Raw genomic sequence first — 23,598 nt, forward strand, 5'->3', positions numbered from 1 at the left:
GCTTCCAATTATGCTACAGCTTCCAATTATGGTACTTTCTGGAGTCTCTATTAACAGTAATTGTTAGCGATGTCTTTTGGCTAATGCAGCATTAATGGGTTCGATGATTGTTTTATAGGTCAGTATTGTACATTTCTGCAATGTACTTTTTTAGGGTTGTTGACTGTCACATCTTATAATGTACTGGATTCTCTATTGCAGATTATCCCAGGCATCAGGCAGTCGATATGGCCAGTCTGGGCCTATTCCTGTCCCAACCCAAATTCACAATTATCGGAGGATAGAGCAGAACCTGCAGTCTCCAAATCAGTACCTGCCACACAGGTGAGGATGGATTACATGCTTATGGTTACGCTGTTGTTACTGAGGTTGAAAAGAGACCGAAGACTATCACACACAACCTTCATTTCTACAATGCAGTAGCTGCATTATCGCATATTGGGGGTAATTCCAAGTTGATCGCAGCAGAATATTTTTTAGCAGTTGGGCAAAACCATGTGCACTGCGGGGGGGGGGGGGGGGGGGGCAGATATAACATTTGCAGAGAGAGTTAGATTTGGGTGGGTTATTTTGTTTCTGTGCAGGGTAAATACTGGCTGCTTTATTTTTACACTGCAATTTAGATTGCAGATTGAACTCACCACACCCAAATCTAACTCTCTCTGCAAATGTTATATCAGCCCCCCCTGCAGTGCGCATGGTTTTGCCCAACTGCTAAAAAATTTCCTGCTGCGATCAACTTGGAATTACCCCCCATTGTGCAGGATTACATGTTTTTCTACCGGTTTCTTTTAGAACTGGGATGGTGCGGAAGTCCAGCAGTACTAGTCCCCACCATTTCATGAGAACGGGAACATCTCCTCCTTTTCCTGCGGAGAATGTCTCTGTGCCCACAACGAGGAGACTCTCCTTTGGAGGGGCTAAACCGTACTTTCCCTCTCCACAAGGTAAACCACTTACTTGATTGGCGGCCTTAGAGCCAGTTTTGGCGTAAAGCAATAAAGACTTTGCCTTTTAGGAGTATTGTATTCATTTGTCAAATACATTTGGTTTATATTTATGTCCCAGTGGGAACTATACCTGAGCAACCTGCGCAGAACATGAGCAGAAGCCCTGGAGGAGCAGAGCCTAGAAACAGGAGTCCTGTTTATGGTGTGTATAGCATGGGTTATGAAGTCAGTGCTGACTGTGGTGAACGCTCTAGTCTCACTAAATCATTTTGGATTTATTTTTCATGTGAGTCTTTTTCTAGATTTCAGAACTATAACATAGTATGCCAATTCTTTTTTGTTTTTTTAAATAAAGTTATTTCTAAAGAAAAAAAATACTATTTCAAATCTATACTATACTAATACTATTCCCAATGAAGATAACACTATACGCAGTGTGGGTTTTTGTGTATCTCTAGCTACAGTATGTGAAAGTAATATACATTTTTTGTAGCTTATATGTAACTGTTTTATTAGCTTTTTTTCCATTTAGTCCTAACTAGCGGTCCACTTTTGACAATTTTTTTTGTTCACTTTTTTCACATCATAACCACAAAATCTTACTATGGAAAGCACTAGGTAAGGGTTTTATTGTGTGTGGTAAATGGTAGTTAATACAGTTGTAATATCATTCTGAGTCACTTAGTGACTCAGCCCTTCAGTCACGCATGCACAGGCACAGTAGTGTTTTTCCAGTACTAGGTAGGAGCAGCTCTTGAGAGAGTTACTTAAGATTACTTGACTTAAGAAACAAAACAGATCCAAAATCATAAAGATTTGATTGAGATCTAGTCTGCATATAACAGGAGAAGATACGAATTATGCCTCTGTCACAGGATGTCCATACTGTACCACCCTACCAAGTTGGCAGTATGTACAGAGGTTTTCACTGACTTTATTAAGTTGATGTCACTGATCCCTCCCATTGGCCCCTTGCCAACAATGCCTTGTTACACCACGTTGAAGGAGAGTATTGTTGCCACCAAAAAACTTATTTACAACAAGAATCCTCACAGACACCTGGAGCTACTTACACCATAATATCTCTGGTACTTTGAAGATTTATATATATATATATATATATATATAAATAAATAAATAAAATAAGCATTGGTGCCCTCCGATAGTCCAATAGGGGTTGAATCATATAAATCCAAACGCAGCGGCACTCACAAAAAAAATATATCAAAAGACAGATTGCTGTTTACCAATTTACTGACACGTGAACAGCAACCTGTGATATTTTTTTTTCTTTCTTTTGGCGAGTGCTGCCATATACTGTATATAAATATATACAGGTATATAAAACAAGGCAGTAAGGCTAACCATTAAACTATCTGTGATAATAATCTGTGTATCTGCAAGAATTAGATCCTTTTAGGTTTCAAGAAAAAAAGATGGTATGCATTATATGAAGAAATCCTTGTCTCTACCACACAGCAGATAGTGGCAACTATTTACCATTATGTTTATGTGTTTCTTAGGTATTCCTGTGCCTACACAGAGTTCCTGTGGAATGGGATCCCGTCTTCATAGTGCACCAAACTTGTCTGACCTACAACCATGCCGGCAAAAAATAAAGAAACAATTTTCAGATCCTGTGATGCCTAGGCATGTCCACGCACAGCCTAGTCCTCCCCAGCAGTTTCATGGCCTGCAGTCCAGCCGGCCTCTCAGGTCCTCCCCTAAGTTGTCTGAGTTCATGCAGAGAAGCCCCCTTCCTACTATACTGGGCTCGCCCACAAAGGTGAGGAACCTCAGAAAACGCAATGGCTAACAGTCAAAATTCTTTACCATCTACTCTGAGCAAAAGTGTTTGATTCTGCTTTAAAGCAGTTGTTTTAATATGACAAGGGATATTGTGCTCGGTTTCCCACTGAGTCTTCTTGACAGGAGGAAGAACATTTTGTACTAGCCCTTGAAACCAGCTACTTAAGCATCAGTGTCATTAAGATGACTTACAGCAGCTGAGGACTCAAGGGTTCTCTTCTGCTCTGTAGCTCATGACCTTGTTGAGTTTCGCCAAGGCTCATATGTCTGTACTTCTAATTCTGTATTGTAACAATATGTATCTGTTATCTGAATTGAGAAATATGCAATTACTTTACAGGTGTGAGAATTAATAATCCACATGCCTCCTACTAATGGTTTCCTACCCTTTCTTGCATCTGCAGAGTATTTCCCCATTTGAATTCCCCAGGGGGACCAGCTCCCAGAACCTGCTGACTCTGTTCACTCACCAAGGAGTGATGGTTCCCCCCACACGAAACAAGACCCTTCCAGACCTGAAGAATGTGGGCCAGTACCAGTGTCAGCAAGCTGGATTGGGGCTGCGTCCTGTGGAGGAATTGAAAGGTCCTTTTGGCAGGTAATAACTTATACAATAAATGCTTGTCATAAGAGTGCCTTAGCCTGGTACAAACATTGCAGTTGCTAAGCTAATTTGACATTTTGACCAAATTTTCTGCATGTATGGGCTATCAGTAGCCAGCAGAGATGGCCTGGAACAAACACAATATGTGACATGTAAATATTCTTTGCTGAAAATGCATCTGACCAGTGGCTGTTATCATTATATCATTGTCTGATGCGCACACACACAATGTATGTGGACCCCTGGATGCTGGATGCTCAGCTTACTGTTTAGACTGTCACCTAAATGGTCCGCTCATTACATAAGTGTCCTAATGAGACATGGATTCATACCATCTGCACTAAGCCTACATGTGTCAATCAGGTCCTCTGCAGCCATAAGTAGTGTACTAACATTTGTTGCTTGTGTACAATTAAGATTGCTATCAGTATTATTGCTGTGAATAAAAGTACAATGTGTTCATATGAACTCTTATCAGTGTCCTGAAATAATTTTATCACTGGGTAAATGGCCACGTGTTGCTAACACATACACACTTTTAGAAAACAGATTTTTTTTTTTAAGTCAGTCTTTATGACCTGGAACAAACATGAGCATTAATAGTCCTTTCATACTGATTAACATTTGTCAGTGTTATACTTACACTTTTGCCCTTATTTATCAATGAGTGATACATTTCACTGTGAGTGATAAATTGCACCAGCCAATCAGCTCCTAACTGCCATGTTACAGGCTGTGTTTGAAAAATGACAGTTAGAAGCAGATTGACTCGTGCAATTTATCACTCACAGTGAAATTTATCACTCATTGGTAAATAAGGGCATTTCTTTACAGACTATAACACTGCCTCTAACATATAAGTTAATAATGTATTAAAACCTTCACAATCCCTTACAGAACTGAAGACACGTGGGGCTAATGGGTTTGACCTGGAAATTTAAAATTGCAGTAATACTAAGTGCTAAAAAGCAACACTTAGTAACTCTAGCCCCTGATTTCATTGAACACTTACAATGTAGCTAAAACTATACACACACTGGTAAAAAAAAAACTAAATATAGTGACAAAAGACTTATCTCTTCTTAAAATGTGCCCCTTTTTAATATTTTTGTAGAATTTCGTCTTTAAGAAAAAAGGATTATAAAAAATTACATAAGAAAAAAAAAAATCTGCTACAGTATATAATAATAATAATAATAATAATAATAATAATAATAATAATAATAGTGAATAAAAAACACAATCACTAGGGGGTAGAGAGATTGGACGCCTTATCTTCTCAGCTTGCACAAGAGAAAATTCTCCCTCCTAGGAGTCAGATTTCTCTTTGAAATAATGACTTCCCCCAACGCTAAGAAATCTTTTCTATGAGGTTCTGTAATTTACTATAAAAAAAAAAATCCAAATGTGTTTGCATTGGATGCACTGATCATTACTTGATGTTGATGCGTTTGCCCCATACAATTTCCATTTGCATGAAGGAAACCTCATTTGGCCTGTTTCAAACAGTCAGAACAATTGGCCTAATTCCGAAGTGGACGCAGTAGTCGCAGACACTGTGTCTGTGTACACAGTGACTGTACTAAAGTTTGCAAAAGTCGGAGGCGCATCTTGTGTAAATAGACGACTGCCGGGTTTTGTGATCTGCTGCTGTGTCCAAAGATGCAGCATCAGGTCCCTCTGCGTGGACATTGATCATCTAAGTAACCCTCAGGTTACTCAGGATGTCTGGTGAAATCACGCTGCTGGGGTCAGTGAAGCTGCATCCACGGACACAGCCATTGGCTTCAGTACACCCAGAAAACAGGGCCAACGTGCTCCCATTTTCTGGAAAGTTGCCCGTTGCCGTCCCCAAACGGCAGCAGCATGTCAGTCTGCTAATAACTGAGCCGCCATCTTGTGCACAGATACTCCCACTGCTCGTGTCTCATATCCCCCACTCATACACATAAGTGGGGACATCGGTCAGACCATCGAACCTTTTAGCAACCCTACGCTGTCTCAGACATGGCGGATCTCCTGACACACCAGGGCCTCTTCAGCTGCAAACACGTTTGCATTGACTGACTACGGAATGCCAAGAAAACGCTCCCAACACGCCCGCATTTATTTGGCCACCCTCGTTACCTCCCCCAAATGCTGACTACCTGTCCCTCACTTTGCAAATACATTTTCTGTGCTCCTGCTAATCATTCACTGTGCATGCGCAGTGCGGCTTTGGCGCATGTGCAGTGGCAAGAAATTGCTCCACGATATTAACATTGCTTGCACCTCTGACTTAGGCTCTGTGTTCTTATTTTTGTATACAAACTCCTTCAATACTAAGTGCCAGATGTAATGACTCCCGAGCTCGGTGGTCATGCAGGATGCCGGCCGAACTCAGACTTTTTTGTAAAGGGACAATCACTTACAGGGCATGGTTTTGTCTTGTAAGTGATTGCCCCTTTAAAAAATGTCCAAGTTCAGCCGGCATCCCGCATGGCCACCAAACTTGGGAGTCATTACGACCAGCCCCCTAGGTTTAATTTTTGGTAGAATTACATTTTAAAATTTGAATTATACATAAATCTGTAAATAGCCTATTTTATTTAGTACATACTGTAAGATCCCTAAACTGTCTTTAATTGTTACCTACATCTCTGGCGCAGAATTTTTATGTTATACATGGCACCCATAGGCCTGACATCAGGGAGACCGGTCTCACTAGCAGAATAGCACCAGTCTCATCACCAGCTACTCAGATAAGCAGGCAGCCGATTGGTTACTTTAGTATTATTATTCGGATGTTTTGCTTTTGAGCATTATCAATTGCAGATGTCTTGTCTGGTTTGCTGCAGGTCTCTCAGCACTGGAAGACTCACCGATATCCTGCTTAAAGCAGCATTTGGGACACAGGCTACTGATATTGGCAGCACGGATAGTCTCAATGCAGAAAAACCCATGGAGATAGCAGGTGGGCTAATATCACACCCTAAATAACCCTGTTGTTTATGTCATGACTATGGGCCTAATTCAGACCTGATCGCAGCAGCAAATTTGTTAGCTAATGGGCAAAACCATGTGCACTGCAGGTGGGGCAGATATAACATGTGCAGAGAGAGTTAGAGTTGGGTGGGGTGTTCCCAAACTGAAATCTAAATTGCATTGTAATAATAAAGCAACCAGTATTTACCCTGCACAGAAACAAAATAACTCAACTAAATCTAACTCTCTATGCACATGTTATAACTGCCTCCCTGCAGTGCAACATGGTTTTGCCCATTCGAGAACAATTTTGCTGCGATCAAGTCTGAATTAGGCCCTCTATGTCCTCCTTTCTCTGCCTGCTGTTTGTTATTTTACTGTGTGCCAAAAAAAAAAAACTTAAAAGGATGCCATGTCATGTTGTGGTCAGGGCTGCATTTACCGTTGCACTGTGAAACATGTTTATATGAATATCTATATATATTTCCCCACTATCAGCTTTTCTATTTATAGCTCTAATGAGATAAAACAAAAACATAAACTGTAGACTCCAGCGAGGCAACCAACGATAGCTTATTTACTAACAAGAGTGCAAAAGCTCAGTGCAAATGTTACTCTGGAAGGTCTCGGGCCTTCTCACAAGTGCACCAGTGTTTAGGGGCTAAATTTAATTTTTAAGACATATGCTAAATTAATTTAAAAGTATAATTAAATTTGCATGCTACGAGGTGCTTTCTATTTGAAATGAACCTTTCCAGCTATAATTGTAATTTAAGAAATGATTACAAAGTTCCAGTCTTACATTTCGCATTAATATAACTGAAAACGTTGGTTATCCTTTCTTTGTTCATGTAGCTCCCCTAATTAGTTTTGGAGGAAACCTGCACTGCGGTGCACAAGGCTCAGTCAGCCCAGCTCCGGTTATCTTCACTGTGGGGTCTCCACCTGATGGCACAACCCCTCCCCAGACAACACGGACACGGCTGTTCTCGGGTAAAGATCTGTATAGATTATTGTATTTTGTGCATTTATCTATCTAACATTGGGTTTATATATATTTCCATCTTCCTTAGTACCCCATATAAGATTTTATTTTATTTTCTCACAGTGGGGTCATCTAGCTCCCAGAGTTCAGCTGGTTCATACACTGGCAGACATCTTGTGGTAGGCACTGGTGGTGAGACTTTTGAAGCTCCATCTAGCCTCAGGTACGCCTTTCCTGAAACTGGGACAGCAAATACCGAAGGAGTTGTGATGTTTGAAGTGCCTGAGCTACCTGAAGAGACTCTCATGGAGGTAAGGCCATTTCTTAACCTTATTATATGAGGGATTAATGAGGTAGTGTTTAATACTAGTTACATACTACAATTACTTGGCTATTTGACTGTAACCTGTAGCTAACAGGTAATACAGGGAAAAACTTGAAGTGGTAAATTACTTTTTTGTGACATCATACAGTGAATTATACATTATAGTTTTCCTGTCCTTCCTATTAATAGACATCATCAGAGAGAACTCATATTTCCTGTGCACTCCCTGCCAGACTTAGCACATCATGTACACTATACTCAGGTCCAAACCACTATGAGTTCAATAACAAGTCACAGGAAAAACTTTCCATGTTCAGCCAGATTCATGGGAAACATCAGCCCACAGAGCTGTGCCCAGTCAGACTGCTCACTCGGCAAGAGCAGGTTATGAGCAGTAGCTAATTAGGTCATGTTTGGTCAGGTGCTGAGTGGTGAGAACTGCTGCATGCATTTCCTCTCATCTGTGAGAATAGAGTAGCTCTAACTTACTATCTATCTTTAACTGTGTGTGATCTGAACAGTAAAGATATCAGCAAATGGTTTCTGTAGGAAAAATTCCTCCCTGTGCTGTAAATGTGTTAAACATGCCCTCTTGCCACACCATAGCAATTGCCAATTTTTGTCCAAAACCTTAAGAACAAGAGAAGTGGTACTATCTAGTTGTTTATTTATACAGAATAGAGACAGATACTAAAAAGGGCACCAGGAATAATAGTGTTTTATACCATCGAGTCACATTGCCTGTGCTATATAACATATGACATAGCTGCATAGGACAAAGCCACACTGCACAGCACTTCTATATTACACAACTGCATAGCACGTCTATATTACACACCTGCATAGGACACAGTCACATTGCACAGCAGTACCCAGTGTCAGACGCAGCAAGCTGAGTAGCAGCACCCAGTGTCAGATGCAACAAGCTAAGTAGCAGCGCCCAGTGTCAGACGCAACAAGCTGAGTAGCAGCGCCCAGTGTCAGATGCAACAAGCTAAGTAGCAGGCCCAGTGTCAGATGCAAGAAGCTAAGTAGCAGGCCCAGTGTCAGATGCAACAAGCTGAGTAGCAGCACCCAGTGTCAGACACAACAAGCTGAGTAGCAGTACCCAGTGTCAGACGCAGCAAACTGAGTAGCAGCACCCAGTGTCAGATGCAACAAGCTAAGTAGCAGGCCCAGTGTCAGACGCAGCAAGCTGAGTAGCAGCACCCAGTGTCAGATGCAACAAGCTAAGTAGCAGGCCCAGTGTCAGATGCAACAAGCTGAGTAGCAGCACCCAGTGTCAGACACAACAAGCTGAGTAGCAGGCCCAGTGTCAGATACAACAAGCTAAGTAGCAGGCCCAGTGTCAGATGCAACAAGCTGAGTAGCAGCGCCCAGTGTCAGACACAACAAGCTAAGTAGCAGCGCCCAGTGTCAGACACAACAAGCTGAGTAGCAGCACCCAGTGTCAGACGCAACAAGCTGAGTAGCAGCACCCAGTGTCAGACGCAACAAGCTAAGTAGCAGGCCCAGTGTCAGATGCAACAAGCTGAGTAGCAGCACCCAGTGTCAGACACAACAAGCTGAGTAGCAGGCCCAGTGTCAGATACAACAAGCTAAGTAGCAGGCCCAGTGTCAGATGCAACAAGCTGAGTAGCAGCGCCCAGTGTCAGACACAACAAGCTGAGTAGCAGCACCCAGTGTCAGACGCAACAAGCTGAGTAGCAGCGCCCAGTGTCAGACGCAACAAGCTAAGTAGCAGGCCCAGTGTCAGACACAACAAGCTAAGTAGCAGGCCCAGTGTCAGACACAACAAACTGAGTAGCAGCGCCCAGTGTCAGACGCAACAATCTAAGTAGCAGCGCCCAGTGTCAGATGCAACAATCTAAGTAGCAGGCCCAGTGTCACACAACAAGCTGAGTAGCAGCACCCAGTGTCAGACGCAGCAAGCTGAGTAGCAGGCCCAGTGTCAGACACAACAAGCTAAGTAGCAGGCCCAGTGTCAGATGCAACAAGCTAATTAGCAGGCCCAGTGTCAGATACAACAAGCTAAGTAGCAGGCCCAGTGTCAGACACAACAAGCTAAGTAGCAGGCCCAGTGTCAGACACAACAAGCTGAGTAGCAGGCCCAGTGTCAGATGCAACAAGCTGAGTAGCAGCGCCCAGTGTCAGACGCAACAAGCTAAGTAGCAGGCCCAGTGTCAGATACAACAAGCTAAGTAGCAGGCCCAGTGTCAGATACAACAAGCTAAGTAGCAGGCCCAGTGTCAGACACAACAAGCTAAGTAGCAGGCCCAGTGTCAGACACAACAAACTGAGTAGCAGGCCCAGTGTCAGATGCAACAAGCTGAGTAGCAGCGCCCAGTGTCAGACGCAACAAGCTAAGTAGCAGGCCCAGTGTCAGATACAACAAGCTAAGTAGCAGGCCCAGTGTCAGATACAACAAGCTAAGTAGCAGGCCCAGTGTCGGACACAACAAGCTAAGTAGCAGGCCCAGTGTCAGACACAACAAGCTGAGTAGCAGGCCCAGTGTCAGACACAACAAGCTAAGTAGCAGGCCCAGTGTCAGACACAACAAGCTGAGTAGCAGGCCCAGTGTCAGATGCAACAAGCTGAGTAGCAGCGCCCAGTGTCAGACACAACAAGCTAAGTAGCAGCGCCCAGTGTCAGACACAACAAGCTGAGTAGCAGCACCCAGTGTCAGACGCAACAAGCTGAGTAGCAGCGCCCAGTGTCAGACGCAACAAGCTAAGTAGCAGGCCCAGTGTCAGACACAACAAGCTAAGTAGCAGGCCCAGTGTCAGACACAACAAACTGAGTAGCAGCGCCCAGTGTCAGACGCAACAATCTAAGTAGCAGCGCCCAGTGTCAGATGCAACAATCTAAGTAGCAGGCCCAGTGTCACACAACAAGCTGAGTAGCAGCACCCAGTGTCAGACGCAGCAAGCTGAGTAGCAGCGCCCAGTGTCAGACGCAACAAGCTAAGTAGCAGGCCCAGTGTCAGACACAACAAGCTAAGTAGCAGGCCCAGTGTCAGACACAACAAACTGAGTAGCAGCGCCCAGTGTCAGACGCAACAATCTAAGTAGCAGCGCCCAGTGTCAGACACAACAAGCTAAGTAGCAGGCCCAGTGTCAGATGCAACAAGCTAAGTAGCAGGCCCAGTGTCAGATACAACAAGCTAAGTAGCAGGCCCAGTGTCAGACACAACAAGCTAAGTAGCAGGCCCAGTGTCAGACACAACAAGCTGAGTAGCAGGCCCAGTGTCAGATGCAACAAGCTGAGTAGCAGCGCCCAGTGTCAGACGCAACAAGCTAAGTAGCAGGCCCAGTGTCAGATACAACAAGCTAAGTAGCAGGCCCAGTGTCAGATACAACAAGCTAAGTAGCAGGCCCAGTGTCAGATACAACAAGCTAAGTAGCAGGCCCAGTGTCAGATACAACAAGCTAAGTAGCAGGCCCAGTGTCAGATACAACAAGCTAAGTAGCAGGCCCAGTGTCAGATACAACAAGCTAAGTAGCAGGCCCAGTGTCAGATACAACAAGCTAAGTAGCAGGCCCAGTGTCAGATACAACAAGCTAAGTAGCAGGCCCAGTGTCAGACGCAACAAGCTGAGTAGCAGCGCCCAGTGTCAGACGCAACAAGCTAAGTAGCAGGCCCAGTGTCAGACACAACAAGCTAAGTAGCAGGCCCAGTGTCAGACACAACAAACTGAGTAGCAGCGCCCAGTGTCAGACGCAACAATCTAAGTAGCAGCGCCCAGTGTCAGATGCAACAATCGAAGTAGCAGGCCCAGTGTCACACAACAAGCTGAGTAGCAGCACCCAGTGTCAGACGCAGCAAGCTGAGTAGCAGGCCCAGTGTCAGACACAACAAGCTAAGTAGCAGGCCCAGTGTCAGATGCAACAAGCTAATTAGCAGGCCCAGTGTCAGATACAACAAGCTAAGTAGCAGGCCCAGTGTCAGACACAACAAGCTAAGTAGCAGGCCCAGTGTCAGACACAACAAGCTGAGTAGCAGGCCCAGTGTCAGATGCAACAAGCTGAGTAGCAGCGCCCAGTGTCAGACGCAACAAGCTAAGTAGCAGGCCCAGTGTCAGATACAACAAGCTAAGTAGCAGGCCCAGTGTCAGATACAACAAGCTAAGTAGCAGGCCCAGTGTCAGATACAACAAGCTAAGTAGCAGGCCCAGTGTCAGATACAACAAGCTAAGTAGCAGGCCCAGTGTCAGATACAACAAGCTAAGTAGCAGGCCCAGTGTCAGATACAACAAGCTAAGTAGCAGGCCCAGTGTCAGATGCAACAAGCTGAGTAGCAGCGCCCAGTGTCAGACGCAACAAGCTAAGTAGCAGGCCCAGTGTCAGATGCAAGAAGCTAAGTAGCAGGCCCAGTGTCAGATGCAACAAGCTAAGTAGCAGGCCCAGTGTCAGATGCAACAAGCTGAGTAGCAGCGCCCAATGTCAGACACAACAAGCTAAGTAGCAGCGCCCAGTGTCAGACACAACAAGCTAAGTAGCAGCGCCCAGTGTCAGATGCAACAAGCTAAGTAGCAGCACCCAGTGTCAGACGCAACAAGCTGAGTAGCAGCGCCCAGTGTCAGATGCAACAAGCTAAGTAGCAGGCCCAGTGTCAGATGCAACAAGCTAAGTAGCAGGCCCAGTGTCAGACACAACAAGCTGAGTAGCAGCACCCAATGTTAGATGCAATAAGCTAAGTAGCAGCGCCCAGTGTCAGATACAACAAGCTAAGTAGCAGCGCCCAGTGTCAGATGCAACAAGCTAAGTAGCAGCGCCCAGTGTCAGACGCAACAAGCTGAGTAGCAGCGCCCAGTGTCAGATGCAACAAGCTAAGTAGCAGGCCCAGTGTCAGATGCAAGATGCTAAGTAGCAGGCCCCGTGTCAGATGCAAGAAGCTAAGTAGCAGCGCCCAGTGTCAGACACAACAAGCTAAGTAGCAGCGCCCAGTGTCAGACACAACAAGCTAAGTAGCAGCGCCCAGTGTCAGACACAACAAGCTAAGTAGCAGCGCCCAGTGTCAGACACAACAAGCTAAGTAGCAGCGCCCAGTGTCAGACGCAACAAGCTGAGTAGCAGCGCCCAGTGTCAGATGCAACAAGCTAAGTAGCAGGCCCAGTGTCAGATGCAAGAAGCTAAGTAGCAGGCCCAGTGTCAGATGCAAGAAGCTAAGTAGCAGCGCCCAGTGTCAGACACAACAAGCTAAGTAGCAGCGCCCAGTGTCAGATGCAACAAGCTAAGTAGCAGCACCCAGTGTCAGACGCAACAAGCTGAGTAGCAGCGCCCAGTGTCAGATGCAACAAGCTAAGTAGCAGGCCCAGTGTCAGATGCAAGAAGCTAAGTAGCAGGCCCAGTGTCAGATGCAACAAGCTGAGTAGCAGCACCCAGTGTCAGACGCAACAAGCTAAGTAGCAGCGCCCAGTGTCAGATACAACAAGCTAAGTAGCAGCGCCCAGTGTCAGATGCAACAAGCTAAGTAGCAGCGCCCAGTGTCAGACGCAACAAGCTGAGTAGCAGCGCCCAGTGTCAGATGCAACAAGCTAAGTAGCAGGCCCAGTGTCAGATGCAAGATGCTAAGTAGCAGGCCCCGTGTCAGATGCAAGAAGCTAAGTAGCAGCGCCCAGTGTCAGACACAACAGGCTAAGTAGCAGCGCCCAGTGTCAGATGCAACAAGCTAAGTAGCAGCACCCAGTGTCAGACGCAACAAGCTGAGTAGCAGCGCCCAGTGTCAGATGCAACAAGCTAAGTAGCAGGCCCAGTGTCAGATGCAAGAAGCTAAGTAGCAGGCCCAGTGTCAGATGCAACAAGCTAAGTAGCAGGCCCAGTGTCAGATACAACAAGCTAAGTAGCAGGCCCAGTGTCAGATACAACAAGCTAAGTAGCAGGCCCAGTGTCAGATACAACAAGCTAAGTAGCAGGCCCAGTGTCAGATACAACAAGCTAAGTAGCAGGCCCAGTGTCAGATACAACAAGCTAAGTAGCAGGCCCAGTGTCAGATACAACAAGCTAAGTAGCAGGCCCAGTGTCAGATACAACAAGCTAAGTAGCAGGCCCAGTGTCAGATGCAACAAGCTGAGTAGCAGCGCCCAGTGTCAGACGCAACAAGCTAAGTAGCAGGCCCAGTGTCAGATGCAAGAAGCTAAGTAGCAGGCCCAGTGTCAGATGCAACAAGCTAAGTAGCAGGCCCAGTGTCAGATGCAACAAGCTGAGTAGCAGCGCCCAATGTCAGACACAACAAGCTAAGTAGCAGCGCCCAGTGTCAGACACAACAAGCTAAGTAGCAGCGCCCAGTGTCAGATGCAACAAGCTAAGTAGCAGCACCCAGTGTCAGACGCAACAAGCTGAGTAGCAGCGCCCAGTGTCAGATGCAACAAGCTAAGTAGCAGGCCCAGTGTCAGATGCAACAAGCTAAGTAGCAGGCCCAGTGTCAGACACAACAAGCTGAGTAGCAGCACCCAATGTTAGATGCAATAAGCTAAGTAGCAGCGCCCAGTGTCAGATACAACAAGCTAAGTAGCAGCGCCCAGTGTCAGATGCAACAAGCTAAGTAGCAGCGCCCAGTGTCAGACGCAACAAGCTGAGTAGCAGCGCCCAGTGTCAGATGCAACAAGCTAAGTAGCAGGCCCAGTGTCAGATGCAAGATGCTAAGTAGCAGGCCCCGTGTCAGATGCAAGAAGCTAAGTAGCAGCGCCCAGTGTCAGACACAACAAGCTAAGTAGCAGCGCCCAGTGTCAGACACAACAAGCTAAGTAGCAGCGCCCAGTGTCAGACACAACAAGCTAAGTAGCAGCGCCCAGTGTCAGACACAACAAGCTAAGTAGCAGCGCCCAGTGTCAGACGCAACAAGCTGAGTAGCAGCGCCCAGTGTCAGATGCAACAAGCTAAGTAGCAGGCCCAGTGTCAGATGCAAGAAGCTAAGTAGCAGGCCCAGTGTCAGATGCAAGAAGCTAAGTAGCAGCGCCCAGTGTCAGACACAACAAGCTAAGTAGCAGCGCCCAGTGTCAGATGCAACAAGCTAAGTAGCAGCACCCAGTGTCAGACGCAACAAGCTGAGTAGCAGCGCCCAGTGTCAGATGCAACAAGCTAAGTAGCAGGCCCAGTGTCAGATGCAAGAAGCTAAGTAGCAGGCCCAGTGTCAGATGCAACAAGCTGAGTAGCAGCACCCAGTGTCAGACGCAACAAGCTAAGTAGCAGCGCCCAGTGTCAGATACAACAAGCTAAGTAGCAGCGCCCAGTGTCAGATGCAACAAGCTAAGTAGCAGCGCCCAGTGTCAGACGCAACAAGCTGAGTAGCAGCGCCCAGTGTCAGATGCAACAAGCTAAGTAGCAGGCCCAGTGTCAGATGCAAGATGCTAAGTAGCAGGCCCCGTGTCAGATGCAAGAAGCTAAGTAGCAGCGCCCAGTGTCAGACACAACAGGCTAAGTAGCAGCGCCCAGTGTCAGATGCAACAAGCTAAGTAGCAGCACCCAGTGTCAGACGCAACAAGCTGAGTAGCAGCGCCCAGTGTCAGATGCAACAAGCTAAGTAGCAGGCCCAGTGTCAGATGCAAGAAGCTAAGTAGCAGGCCCAGTGTCAGATGCAACAAGCTGAGTAGCAGCACCCAGTGTCAGACACAACAAGCTAAGTAGCAGCGCCCAGTGTCAGATACAACAAGCTAAGTAGCAGCGCCCAGTGTCAGATGCAACAAGCTAAGTAGCAGCACCCAGTGTCAGACGCAACAAGCTGAGTAGCAGCGCCCAGTGTCAGATGCAACAAGCTAAGTAGCAGGCCCAGTGTCAGATGCAACAAGCTAAGGAGCAGGCCCAGTGTCAGACACAACAAGCTGAGTAGCAGCACCCAATGTTAGATGCAATAAGCTAAGTAGCAGCGCCCAGTGTCAGACACAACAAGCTGAGTAGCAGCGCCCAGTGTCAGATGCAACAAGCTAAGTAGCAGGCCCAGTGTCAGATGCAACAAGCTAAGTAGCAGGCCCAGTGTCAGACACAACAAGCTGAGTAGCAGCACCCAATGTTAGATGCAATAAGCTGAGTAGCAGCGCCCAGTGTCAGACGCAACAAGCAAGTAGATGCGCCCAGTGTCAGGCACAACAAGCTCAAACTGAGTAGCAGCGCCCAGTGTCAGATGCAACAAGCTGAGTAGCAGTGCCCAGTGTCAAACGCAACAAGCTGAGTAGCAGTGCCCAGTGTCAAACGCAACAAGCAAGTAGCAGCGCCCAGTGTCAGACACAACAAGCTGAGTAGCAGTTCTCAGTGTCAGACACAACAAGCTAAGTAGCAGCGCCCAGTGTCAGATACAACAAGCTAAGTAGCAGCGCCCAGTGTCAGATGCAACAAGCTAAGTAGCAGCACCCAGTGTCAGACGCAACAAGCTGAGTGGCAGCGCCCAGTGTCAGATGCAACAAGCTAAGTAGCAGGCCCAGTGTCAGATGCAACAAGCTAAGTAGCAGGCCCAGTGTCAGACACAACAAGCTGAGTAGCAGCACCCAATGTTAGATGCAATAAGCTAAGTAGCAGCGCCCAGTGTCAGACACAACAAGCTAAGTAGCAGCGCCCAGTGTCAGATGCAACAAGCTGAGTAGCAGCACCCAGTGTCAGACACAACAAGCTAAGTAGCAGCGCCCAGTGTCAGATACAACAAGCTGAGTAGCAGTGCCCAGTGTCAAACGCAACAAGCTGAGTAGCAGTGCCCAGTGTCAAACGCAACAAGCAAGTAGCAGCGCCCAGTGTCAGACACAACAAGCTGAGTAGCAGTTCTCAGTGCCAGACACAACAAGCTGAGTAGCAGCGCCCAGTGTCAGACGCAACAAACTGAGTAGCAGTGCCCAGTGTCAAACACAGTAAGCGAGTGGCAGTGGCCAGTGTCAAACACAACAAGCGAGTAGCAGCGCACAGTGTCAGACGCAACAAGCTGAGTAGCAATACCCAGTGTCAGACACAACAAGCTCAAGCTGAGTAGCTGCGCGCAGTGTCAGGCACAACAAGCTCAAGCTGATTAGCAGTGCCCAGTGTCAGACGCAACAAGCAAGTAGCAGCGCCCAGTGTCAGACACAACAAGCTGAGTAGTAGCGCCCAGTGTTAGACGCAACAAGCTCAAGCTGAGTAGCAGCGCCCAGTGTCAGATGCAACAAGCGAGTAACAGCGCCCAATGGCAGACGCAACAAGCTGAGTAGTAGTGCCCAGTGTCAGACACAACAAGCTGAGTAGCAGTGCCCAGTATCAGACACAACAAGCTGAGTACCAGCGCCCAGTGTCAGACACAACAAGCTGAGTACCAACACCCAGTGTCATACAGAGCAAGCTGAGTAGCAGCGCCCAGTGTCAGACACAACAAGCTGAGTACCAGCGCCCAGTGTCAGACACAACAAGCTGAGTGGCAGCGCCCAGTGTCAGACACAACAAGCGAGTAGCAGAGCCCAGTGTCAGACACAACAAGCGAGTAGCAGCGCCCAGTGTCAGACACAACAAGCGAGTAGCAGCGCCCAGTATCAGACACAACAAGCGAGTAGCAGCGCCCAGTGTCAGACACAACAAGCGAGTAGCAGCGCCCAGTGTCAGACACAACAAGCGAGTAGCAGCGCCCAGTGTCAGACACAACAAGCGAGTAGCAGCGCCCAGTGTCCGACACAACAAGCTGAGTAGCAGAGCCCGGTGTCAGACGGAAGAAGCTGAGTAGCAGCGCCCAGTGTCAGACGGAAGAAGCTGAGTAGCAGCGCCCAGTGTCAGACGGAAGAAGCTGAGTAGCAGCGCCCAGTGTCAGACACAACAAGCGATTAGCAGCGCCCAGTGTCAGACACAACAAGCGAGTAGCAGCGCCCAGTTTCCGACACAACAAGCGAGTAGCTGCGCCCAGTGTCAGACACAACAAGCGAGTAGCAGCGCCCAGTGTCAGACACAACAAGCTGAGTAGCAGAGCCCGGTGTCATACGGAAGAAGCTGAGTAACAGCGCCCAGTGTCAGACAGAAGAAGCTGAGTAACAGCGCCCAGTGTCAGACAGAAGAAGCTGAGTAGCAGTGCCCAGTGTTAGATGCAGCAAGCGAGTAGCAGCGCCCAGTGTCAGACACAACAAGCGAGTAGCAGCGCCCAGTGTCAGATGCAACAAGCTGAGTAGCAGCACCCAGTGTCAGACACAACAAGCTAAGTAGCAGCGCCCAGTGTCAGATACAACAAGCTAAGTAGCAGCGCCCAGTGTCAGATGCAACAAGCTAAGTAGCAGCTCCCAGTGTCAGACACAACAAGCTAAGTAGCAGCGCCCAGTGTCAGACACAACAAGCTGAGTACCAGCGCACAGTGTCAGACACAACAAGCTGAGTGGCAGCGCCCAGTGTCAGACACAACAAGCGAGTAGCAGCACCCAGTGTCAGACACAACAAGCGAGTAGCAGCGCCCAGTGTCAGACACAACAAGCGAGTAGCAGCGCCCAGTGTCAGACACAACAAGCGAGTAGCAGCGCCCAGTGTCAGACACAACAAGCGAGTAGCAGCGCCCAGTGTCAGACACAACAAGCGAGTAGCAGCGCCCAGTGTCAGACACAACAAGCGAGTAGCAGCGCCCAGTGTCAGACACAACAAGCGAGTAGCAGCGCCCAGTGTCAGACACAACAAGCGAGTAGCAGCGCCCAGTGTCAGACACAACAAGCTGAGTAGCAGAGCCCGGTGTCAGACACAACAAGCGAGTAGCAGCGCCCAGTGTCAGACACAACAAGCGAGTAGCAGCGCCCAGTGTCAGACACAACAAGCGAGTAGCAGCGCCCAGTGTCAGACACAACAAGCGAGTAGCAGCGCCCAGTGTCAGACACAACAAGCGAGTAGCAGCGCCCAGTGTCAGACACAACAAGCGAGTAGCAGCGCCCAGTGTCAGACACAACAAGCGAGTAGCAGCGCCCAGTGTCCGACACAACAAGCTGAGTAGCAGAGCCCGGTGTCAGACGGAAGAAGCTGAGTAGCAGCGCCCAGTGTCAGACGGAAGAAGCTGAGTAGCAGCGCCCAGTGTCAGACGGAAGAAGCTGAGTAGCAGCGCCCAGTGTCAGACACAACAAGCGAGTAGCAGCGCCCAGTGTCAGACACAACAAGCGAGTAGCAGCGCCCAGTGTCAGACACAACAAGCGAGTAGCAGCGCCCAGTGTCAGACACAACAAGCGATTAGCAGCGCCCAGTGTCAGACACAACAAGCGAGTAGCAGCGCCCAGTTTCCGACACAACAAGCGAGTAGCTGCGCCCAGTGTCAGACACAACAAGCGAGTAGCAGCGCCCAGTGTCAGACACAACAAGCTGAGTAGCAGAGCCCGGTGTCATACGGAAGAAGCTGAGTAACAGCGCCCAGTGTCAGACAGAAGAAGCTGAGTAACAGCGCCCAGTGTCAGACAGAAGAAGCTGAGTAGCAGTGCCCAGTGTTAGATGCAGCAAGCGAGTAGCAGCGCCCAGTGTCAGACACAACAAGCGAGTAGCAGCGCCCAGTGTCAGACGGAAGAAGCTGAGTAGCAGCGCCCAGTTTCCGACACAACAAGCGAGTAGCAGCGCCCTGTGTCCGACACAACAAGCGAGTAGCTGCGCCCAGTGTCAGACACAACAAGCGAGTAGCTGCGCCCAGTGTCAGACACAACAAGCGAGTAGCAGTGCCCAGTGTCAGACACAACAAGCGAGTAGCAGCGCCCAGTGTCAGACACAACAAGCGAGTAGCTGCGCCCAGTGTCAGACACAACAAGCGAGTAGCAGTGCCCAGTGTCAGACACAACAAGCGAGTAGCAGCGCCCAGTGTCAGACACAACAAGCGAGTAGCAGCGCCCAGTGTCAGACACAACAAGCTGAGTAGCAGAGCCCGGTGTCATACGGAAGAAGCTGAGTAACAGCGCCCAGTGTCAGACAGAAGAAGCTGAGTAACAGCGCCCAGTGTCAGACAGAAGAAGCTGAGTAGCAGTGCCCAGTGTTAGATGCAGCAAGCGAGTAGCAGCGCCCAGTGTCAGACACAACAAGCGAGTAGCAGCGCCCAGTGTCAGACGGAAGAAGCTGAGTAGCAGCGCCCAGTTTCCGACACAACAAGCGAGTAGCAGCGCCCAGTGTCCGACACAACAAGCGAGTAGCTGCGCCCAGTGTCAGACACAACAAGCGAGTAGCAGCGCCCAGTGTCAGACACAACAAGCGAGTAGCAGCGCCCAGTGTCAGACACAACAAGCTGAGTAGCAGAGCCCGGTGTCATACGGAAGAAGCTGAGTAACAGCGCCCAGTGTCAGACAGAAGAAGCTGAGTAGCAGTGCCCAGTGTTAGACGCAGCAAGCGAGTAGCAGTGCCCAGTGTCAGACACAACAAGCGAGTAGCAGCGCCCAGTGTCAGACACAACAAGCTGAGTAGCAGAGCCCGGTGTCATACGGAAGAAGCTGAGTAACAGCGCCCAGTGTCAGACAGAAGAAGCTGAGTAGCAGCGCCCAGTGTTAGACACAACAAGCGAGTAGCAGCGCCCAGTGTCAGACACAACAAGCGAGTAGCAGCGCCCAGTGTCAGACACAACAAGCTGAGTAGCAGAGCCCGGTGTCATACGGAAGAAGCTGAGTAACAGCGCCCAGTGTCAGACAGAAGAAGCTGAGTAGCAGTGCCCAGTGTTAGACGCAGCAAGCGAGTAGCTGCGCCCAGTGTCAGACACAACAAGCGAGTAGCAGCGCCCAGTGTCAGACACAACAAGCTGAGTAGCAGAGCCCGGTGTCATACGGAAGAAGCTGAGTAACAGCGCCCAGTGTCAGACAGAAGAAGCTGAGTAGCAGCGCCCAGTGTTAGACACAACAAGCGAGTAGCAGCGCCCAGTGTCAGACACAACAAGCGAGTAGCAGCGCCCAGTGTCAGACACAACAAGCTGAGTAGCAGAGCCCGGTGTCATACGGAAGAAGCTGAGTAACAGCGCCCAGTGTCAGACAGAAGAAGCTGAGTAGCAGAGCCCGGTGTCATACGGAAGAAGCTGAGTAACAGCGCCCAGTGTCAGACAGAAGAAGCTGAGTAGCAGCGCCCAGTGTTAGACACAACAAGCGAGTAGCAGCGCCCAGTGTCAGACACAGCAAGCAAGTAGCAGTGCCCAGTGTGAGACGCAATAAGATCACACATTAAGTATGGTGTACAGTTTTGGTTGTCTTTATATAAAAGACATAAGAGAACGTGAGACGTTGCAGATATAAACTGCCCTATTAATAAAAGGAATGGAGCAATTACATTATAATGAAAGTCTCCACAAACTGGAGTAAAGATTTTATTTTTATTTATTGAAGTTGGGTTGTCAGTTTGATCTGTTCTGATCAGTTATAATCCCTGTGTTTAACTTTATATGTATTTATGTGTGTTGGCTAAATAAAAGATTATTCTGTGTTATTTCAACTTAAAAATTATAATTTTGTGTCTGAAAATAAGTAATTTTGAGGTATATAGTCTTTTTTTTATTTCATTTAATACTTAAAAGAATTGCTTTGCCACTCTGTCATCTTGTTATGACATTAGTTTCATCTGAAATATGTAAGGATCAGATCTGCTAATCCAGATTCCAACAAGAAAATTGTGCATCTTAGTTTTTTACCAATAAGTACTAAGGCTAACCACAATGTCAGGCGGAAAGGTCTAAACTATAGATGATTGTTGGGTGTCTCGTTCCCTTGCAATAAATCTTGAGTATTAATCTTTTGCAGCAAGAGCACACAGACACACTGCGCAGCCTTCGCTTCACGTTGGTCTTCGCCCATTCTGTTATGGAGATTGCCTGCCTCAAAGGGGGCTCCATGGACGTGAGTGCTTATGTGACGTCTGAGTACCAGATGCAGGAGAGTGTTGTGGCAGATCAGATCAGCCTTCTGAGCCGAGAGTGGAGGTGAGCGTCTGTGAGAAGAGACATATATGCCAGGAAAATGTTATTGGGCTTTATGTATTTTATGGTGCAGGCTTCTTCCATCAGTTGAGTCAGAACGTTTTTCTGTCAATGGGCCTGATTCACTATCGTTTGCAAATGTGAGGTTGCACGCAGTGAGCAATTATCAGCGTACAGCGCATGTGCAGCGAATGCGATTGGTAAAGACAATGCATTTTGATTGACAGGAAGTGACCATTTGTGTATGGTAACATGGCGGTTGTGGGGAGTGGTTGGGAAAATGCAGGCGTGTCATGGCCGGTTCTAGGTCAAGTATCTTATGGTGGCCATATACTAGGACAATATCATGTATGAATACACGATATCGACCTGTCATGCGACCCATTGCATGCACATCGTGCATGTTAATATGTGCAAATACGATGCAATGCGCAGCCCGCTGGTTGCATGCCGCATCAGCTCATCATATGAACTGCCAATCCCGGCCCCCGGCAATTGCAGAGGTACAGTAGATTGTGCAGAGCTATTGCACCGTACAATCTATCGCATGCCCGACGGCTGGTGGGGGGAATCGTAGTATGACTCGGATCTAATGCGAGTATGACCACATTACATAATCTGTGAACGCTGTGTTCAAAAACATGGCGCCCGGTGCAATTGCATTCTCCTTGATTTGAGAATGCTGGGGTCAGCCGCAACTGTTGATGGTGCTTATTTTTTGAGTGGGTCTACATGTGATTTTTAGTAAGAGCAGATTTGTGAACATCGTTATCTCAGCCTCAGTAGCGATCCATGGTGAATTGGGCCCAATGTCCGCCCAATTCCTAATGTATATTTTGCTTGCTTACTGAGCATGTAACTATTGCTAGTAAGATAAAGAGATGTATTAGGTGTGCTTTAGTCACCACATAGGGTCTGATTCTTTGGTGGACACAATGCCGCTGTTCACGTGGAAGACTGTGTTTTTGCAACTGTGCATGTACAATGTCCCTAAGGTGAATGTGTTACACAGAGTGTACACACAATCCTGTACGGATGTACACAAGAGAAGGGCTTTGTAGCTATATTTGCATAGAGTCGTAGACAGGCGACCGCCAATAGATGCCGCACCGTGTACTACCGACAGCGGCAGCCCATCTGCCGGAATCGAGAGGTACTCGCTGCGCTTGCCATGCATCGGTTCCCCTGGCTTGCTGCGCTCGCCACAGGTTCTATTCCAACTCTGATGGTGGTGTTTACCCAGCAACCAAGTGGGAATACCATTCATGTGTCAGAATTCCGTGTGTCTGTATTTCACCAGCTGTCGGGATTCCGGCATCGGTCTCCTGAACGCTGGGATCCCGACATCCAGTATATTGACTGCATATATCCCATTGCTGTCCAAGGCTTTTACTAAAAGTTACCCGTACAGATGTATTATCAAATCGCCATTTGGCTCACAGCAGATTATGCGACTCATAGAAAAAATAAGATAACAAGTATCTCCTGGCGCCAATTAAAATTTAGAGGTTTTATTATTTTTCCTGCAGCTTTCTATTACCAAAAGGGACTACTCACCCCCTTTATAAACAAGAAACAAAACAGAAAATGAATAGAAAGCGCTGACAAGCTAGTATTAAAAGGAATTTTTATTGTTCATACAACATAAAAATCCTTAGAACCTTCATGGGCTGATTTTACTATAAACGAGTTATTGCTCTTTTGTTGAACTAAGTCAAAAACACACATACATAATTCACATACACAGGTTACTTTTTAGCAACATTTGTAAAGTATCACTCAACTGTTACTGACTAGATAATTTGTATCAGTTTGATTGCCAAACATAAATACACAGCAAAGTCCTGTAGCAGTTTTTATATATATATATATATATATATACTGCTAAACATTCATATATATATTTTTCAATGTTAGTATTTAGCTGGTTTATGGGGGTCATTCCGAGTTGATCGCAGCCAGCAACTTTTAGCTGCTGCCCCGATCAATAGTCCACGCCTATGGGGGAGTGTATTTTAGCTTAGCAGGGTGGCGATTGCTTGTGCAGCCCTGCTAAGCTAAAAAAAATCAATCAGAAGTAGACCAGCCCTGGACATACTTATCCTGTGCGATGGATCCAGCGATGATGGGC

At 47.5% G+C, this 23,598-nt stretch overlaps 1 protein-coding gene across 2 annotated transcripts in view; it reads left to right on the plus strand.

Annotated features, from left to right (window-relative positions):
- Window positions 1-23,598, plus strand: part of ULK1 (unc-51 like autophagy activating kinase 1) — a 180,583-nt gene that overhangs the window by 140,614 nt on the left and 16,371 nt on the right. For both annotated transcript variants that reach the window (XM_063964660.1, XM_063964661.1), the window contains exons 16-24: window positions 202-324; window positions 796-947; window positions 1,069-1,152; window positions 2,474-2,736; window positions 3,164-3,357; window positions 6,201-6,316; window positions 7,183-7,320; window positions 7,436-7,623; window positions 21,292-21,470. In XM_063964660.1, the coding sequence (XP_063820730.1) occupies window positions 202-324; window positions 796-947; window positions 1,069-1,152; window positions 2,474-2,736; window positions 3,164-3,357; window positions 6,201-6,316; window positions 7,183-7,320; window positions 7,436-7,623; window positions 21,292-21,470 (1,437 nt within the window). The remainder of the gene's footprint in view (window positions 1-201; window positions 325-795; window positions 948-1,068; window positions 1,153-2,473; window positions 2,737-3,163; window positions 3,358-6,200; window positions 6,317-7,182; window positions 7,321-7,435; window positions 7,624-21,291; window positions 21,471-23,598) is intronic.

This window comes from Pseudophryne corroboree, chromosome 1 (genome assembly GCF_028390025.1).
Source record: "Pseudophryne corroboree isolate aPseCor3 chromosome 1, aPseCor3.hap2, whole genome shotgun sequence".
NCBI lineage: Eukaryota > Metazoa > Chordata > Amphibia > Anura > Myobatrachidae > Pseudophryne > Pseudophryne corroboree.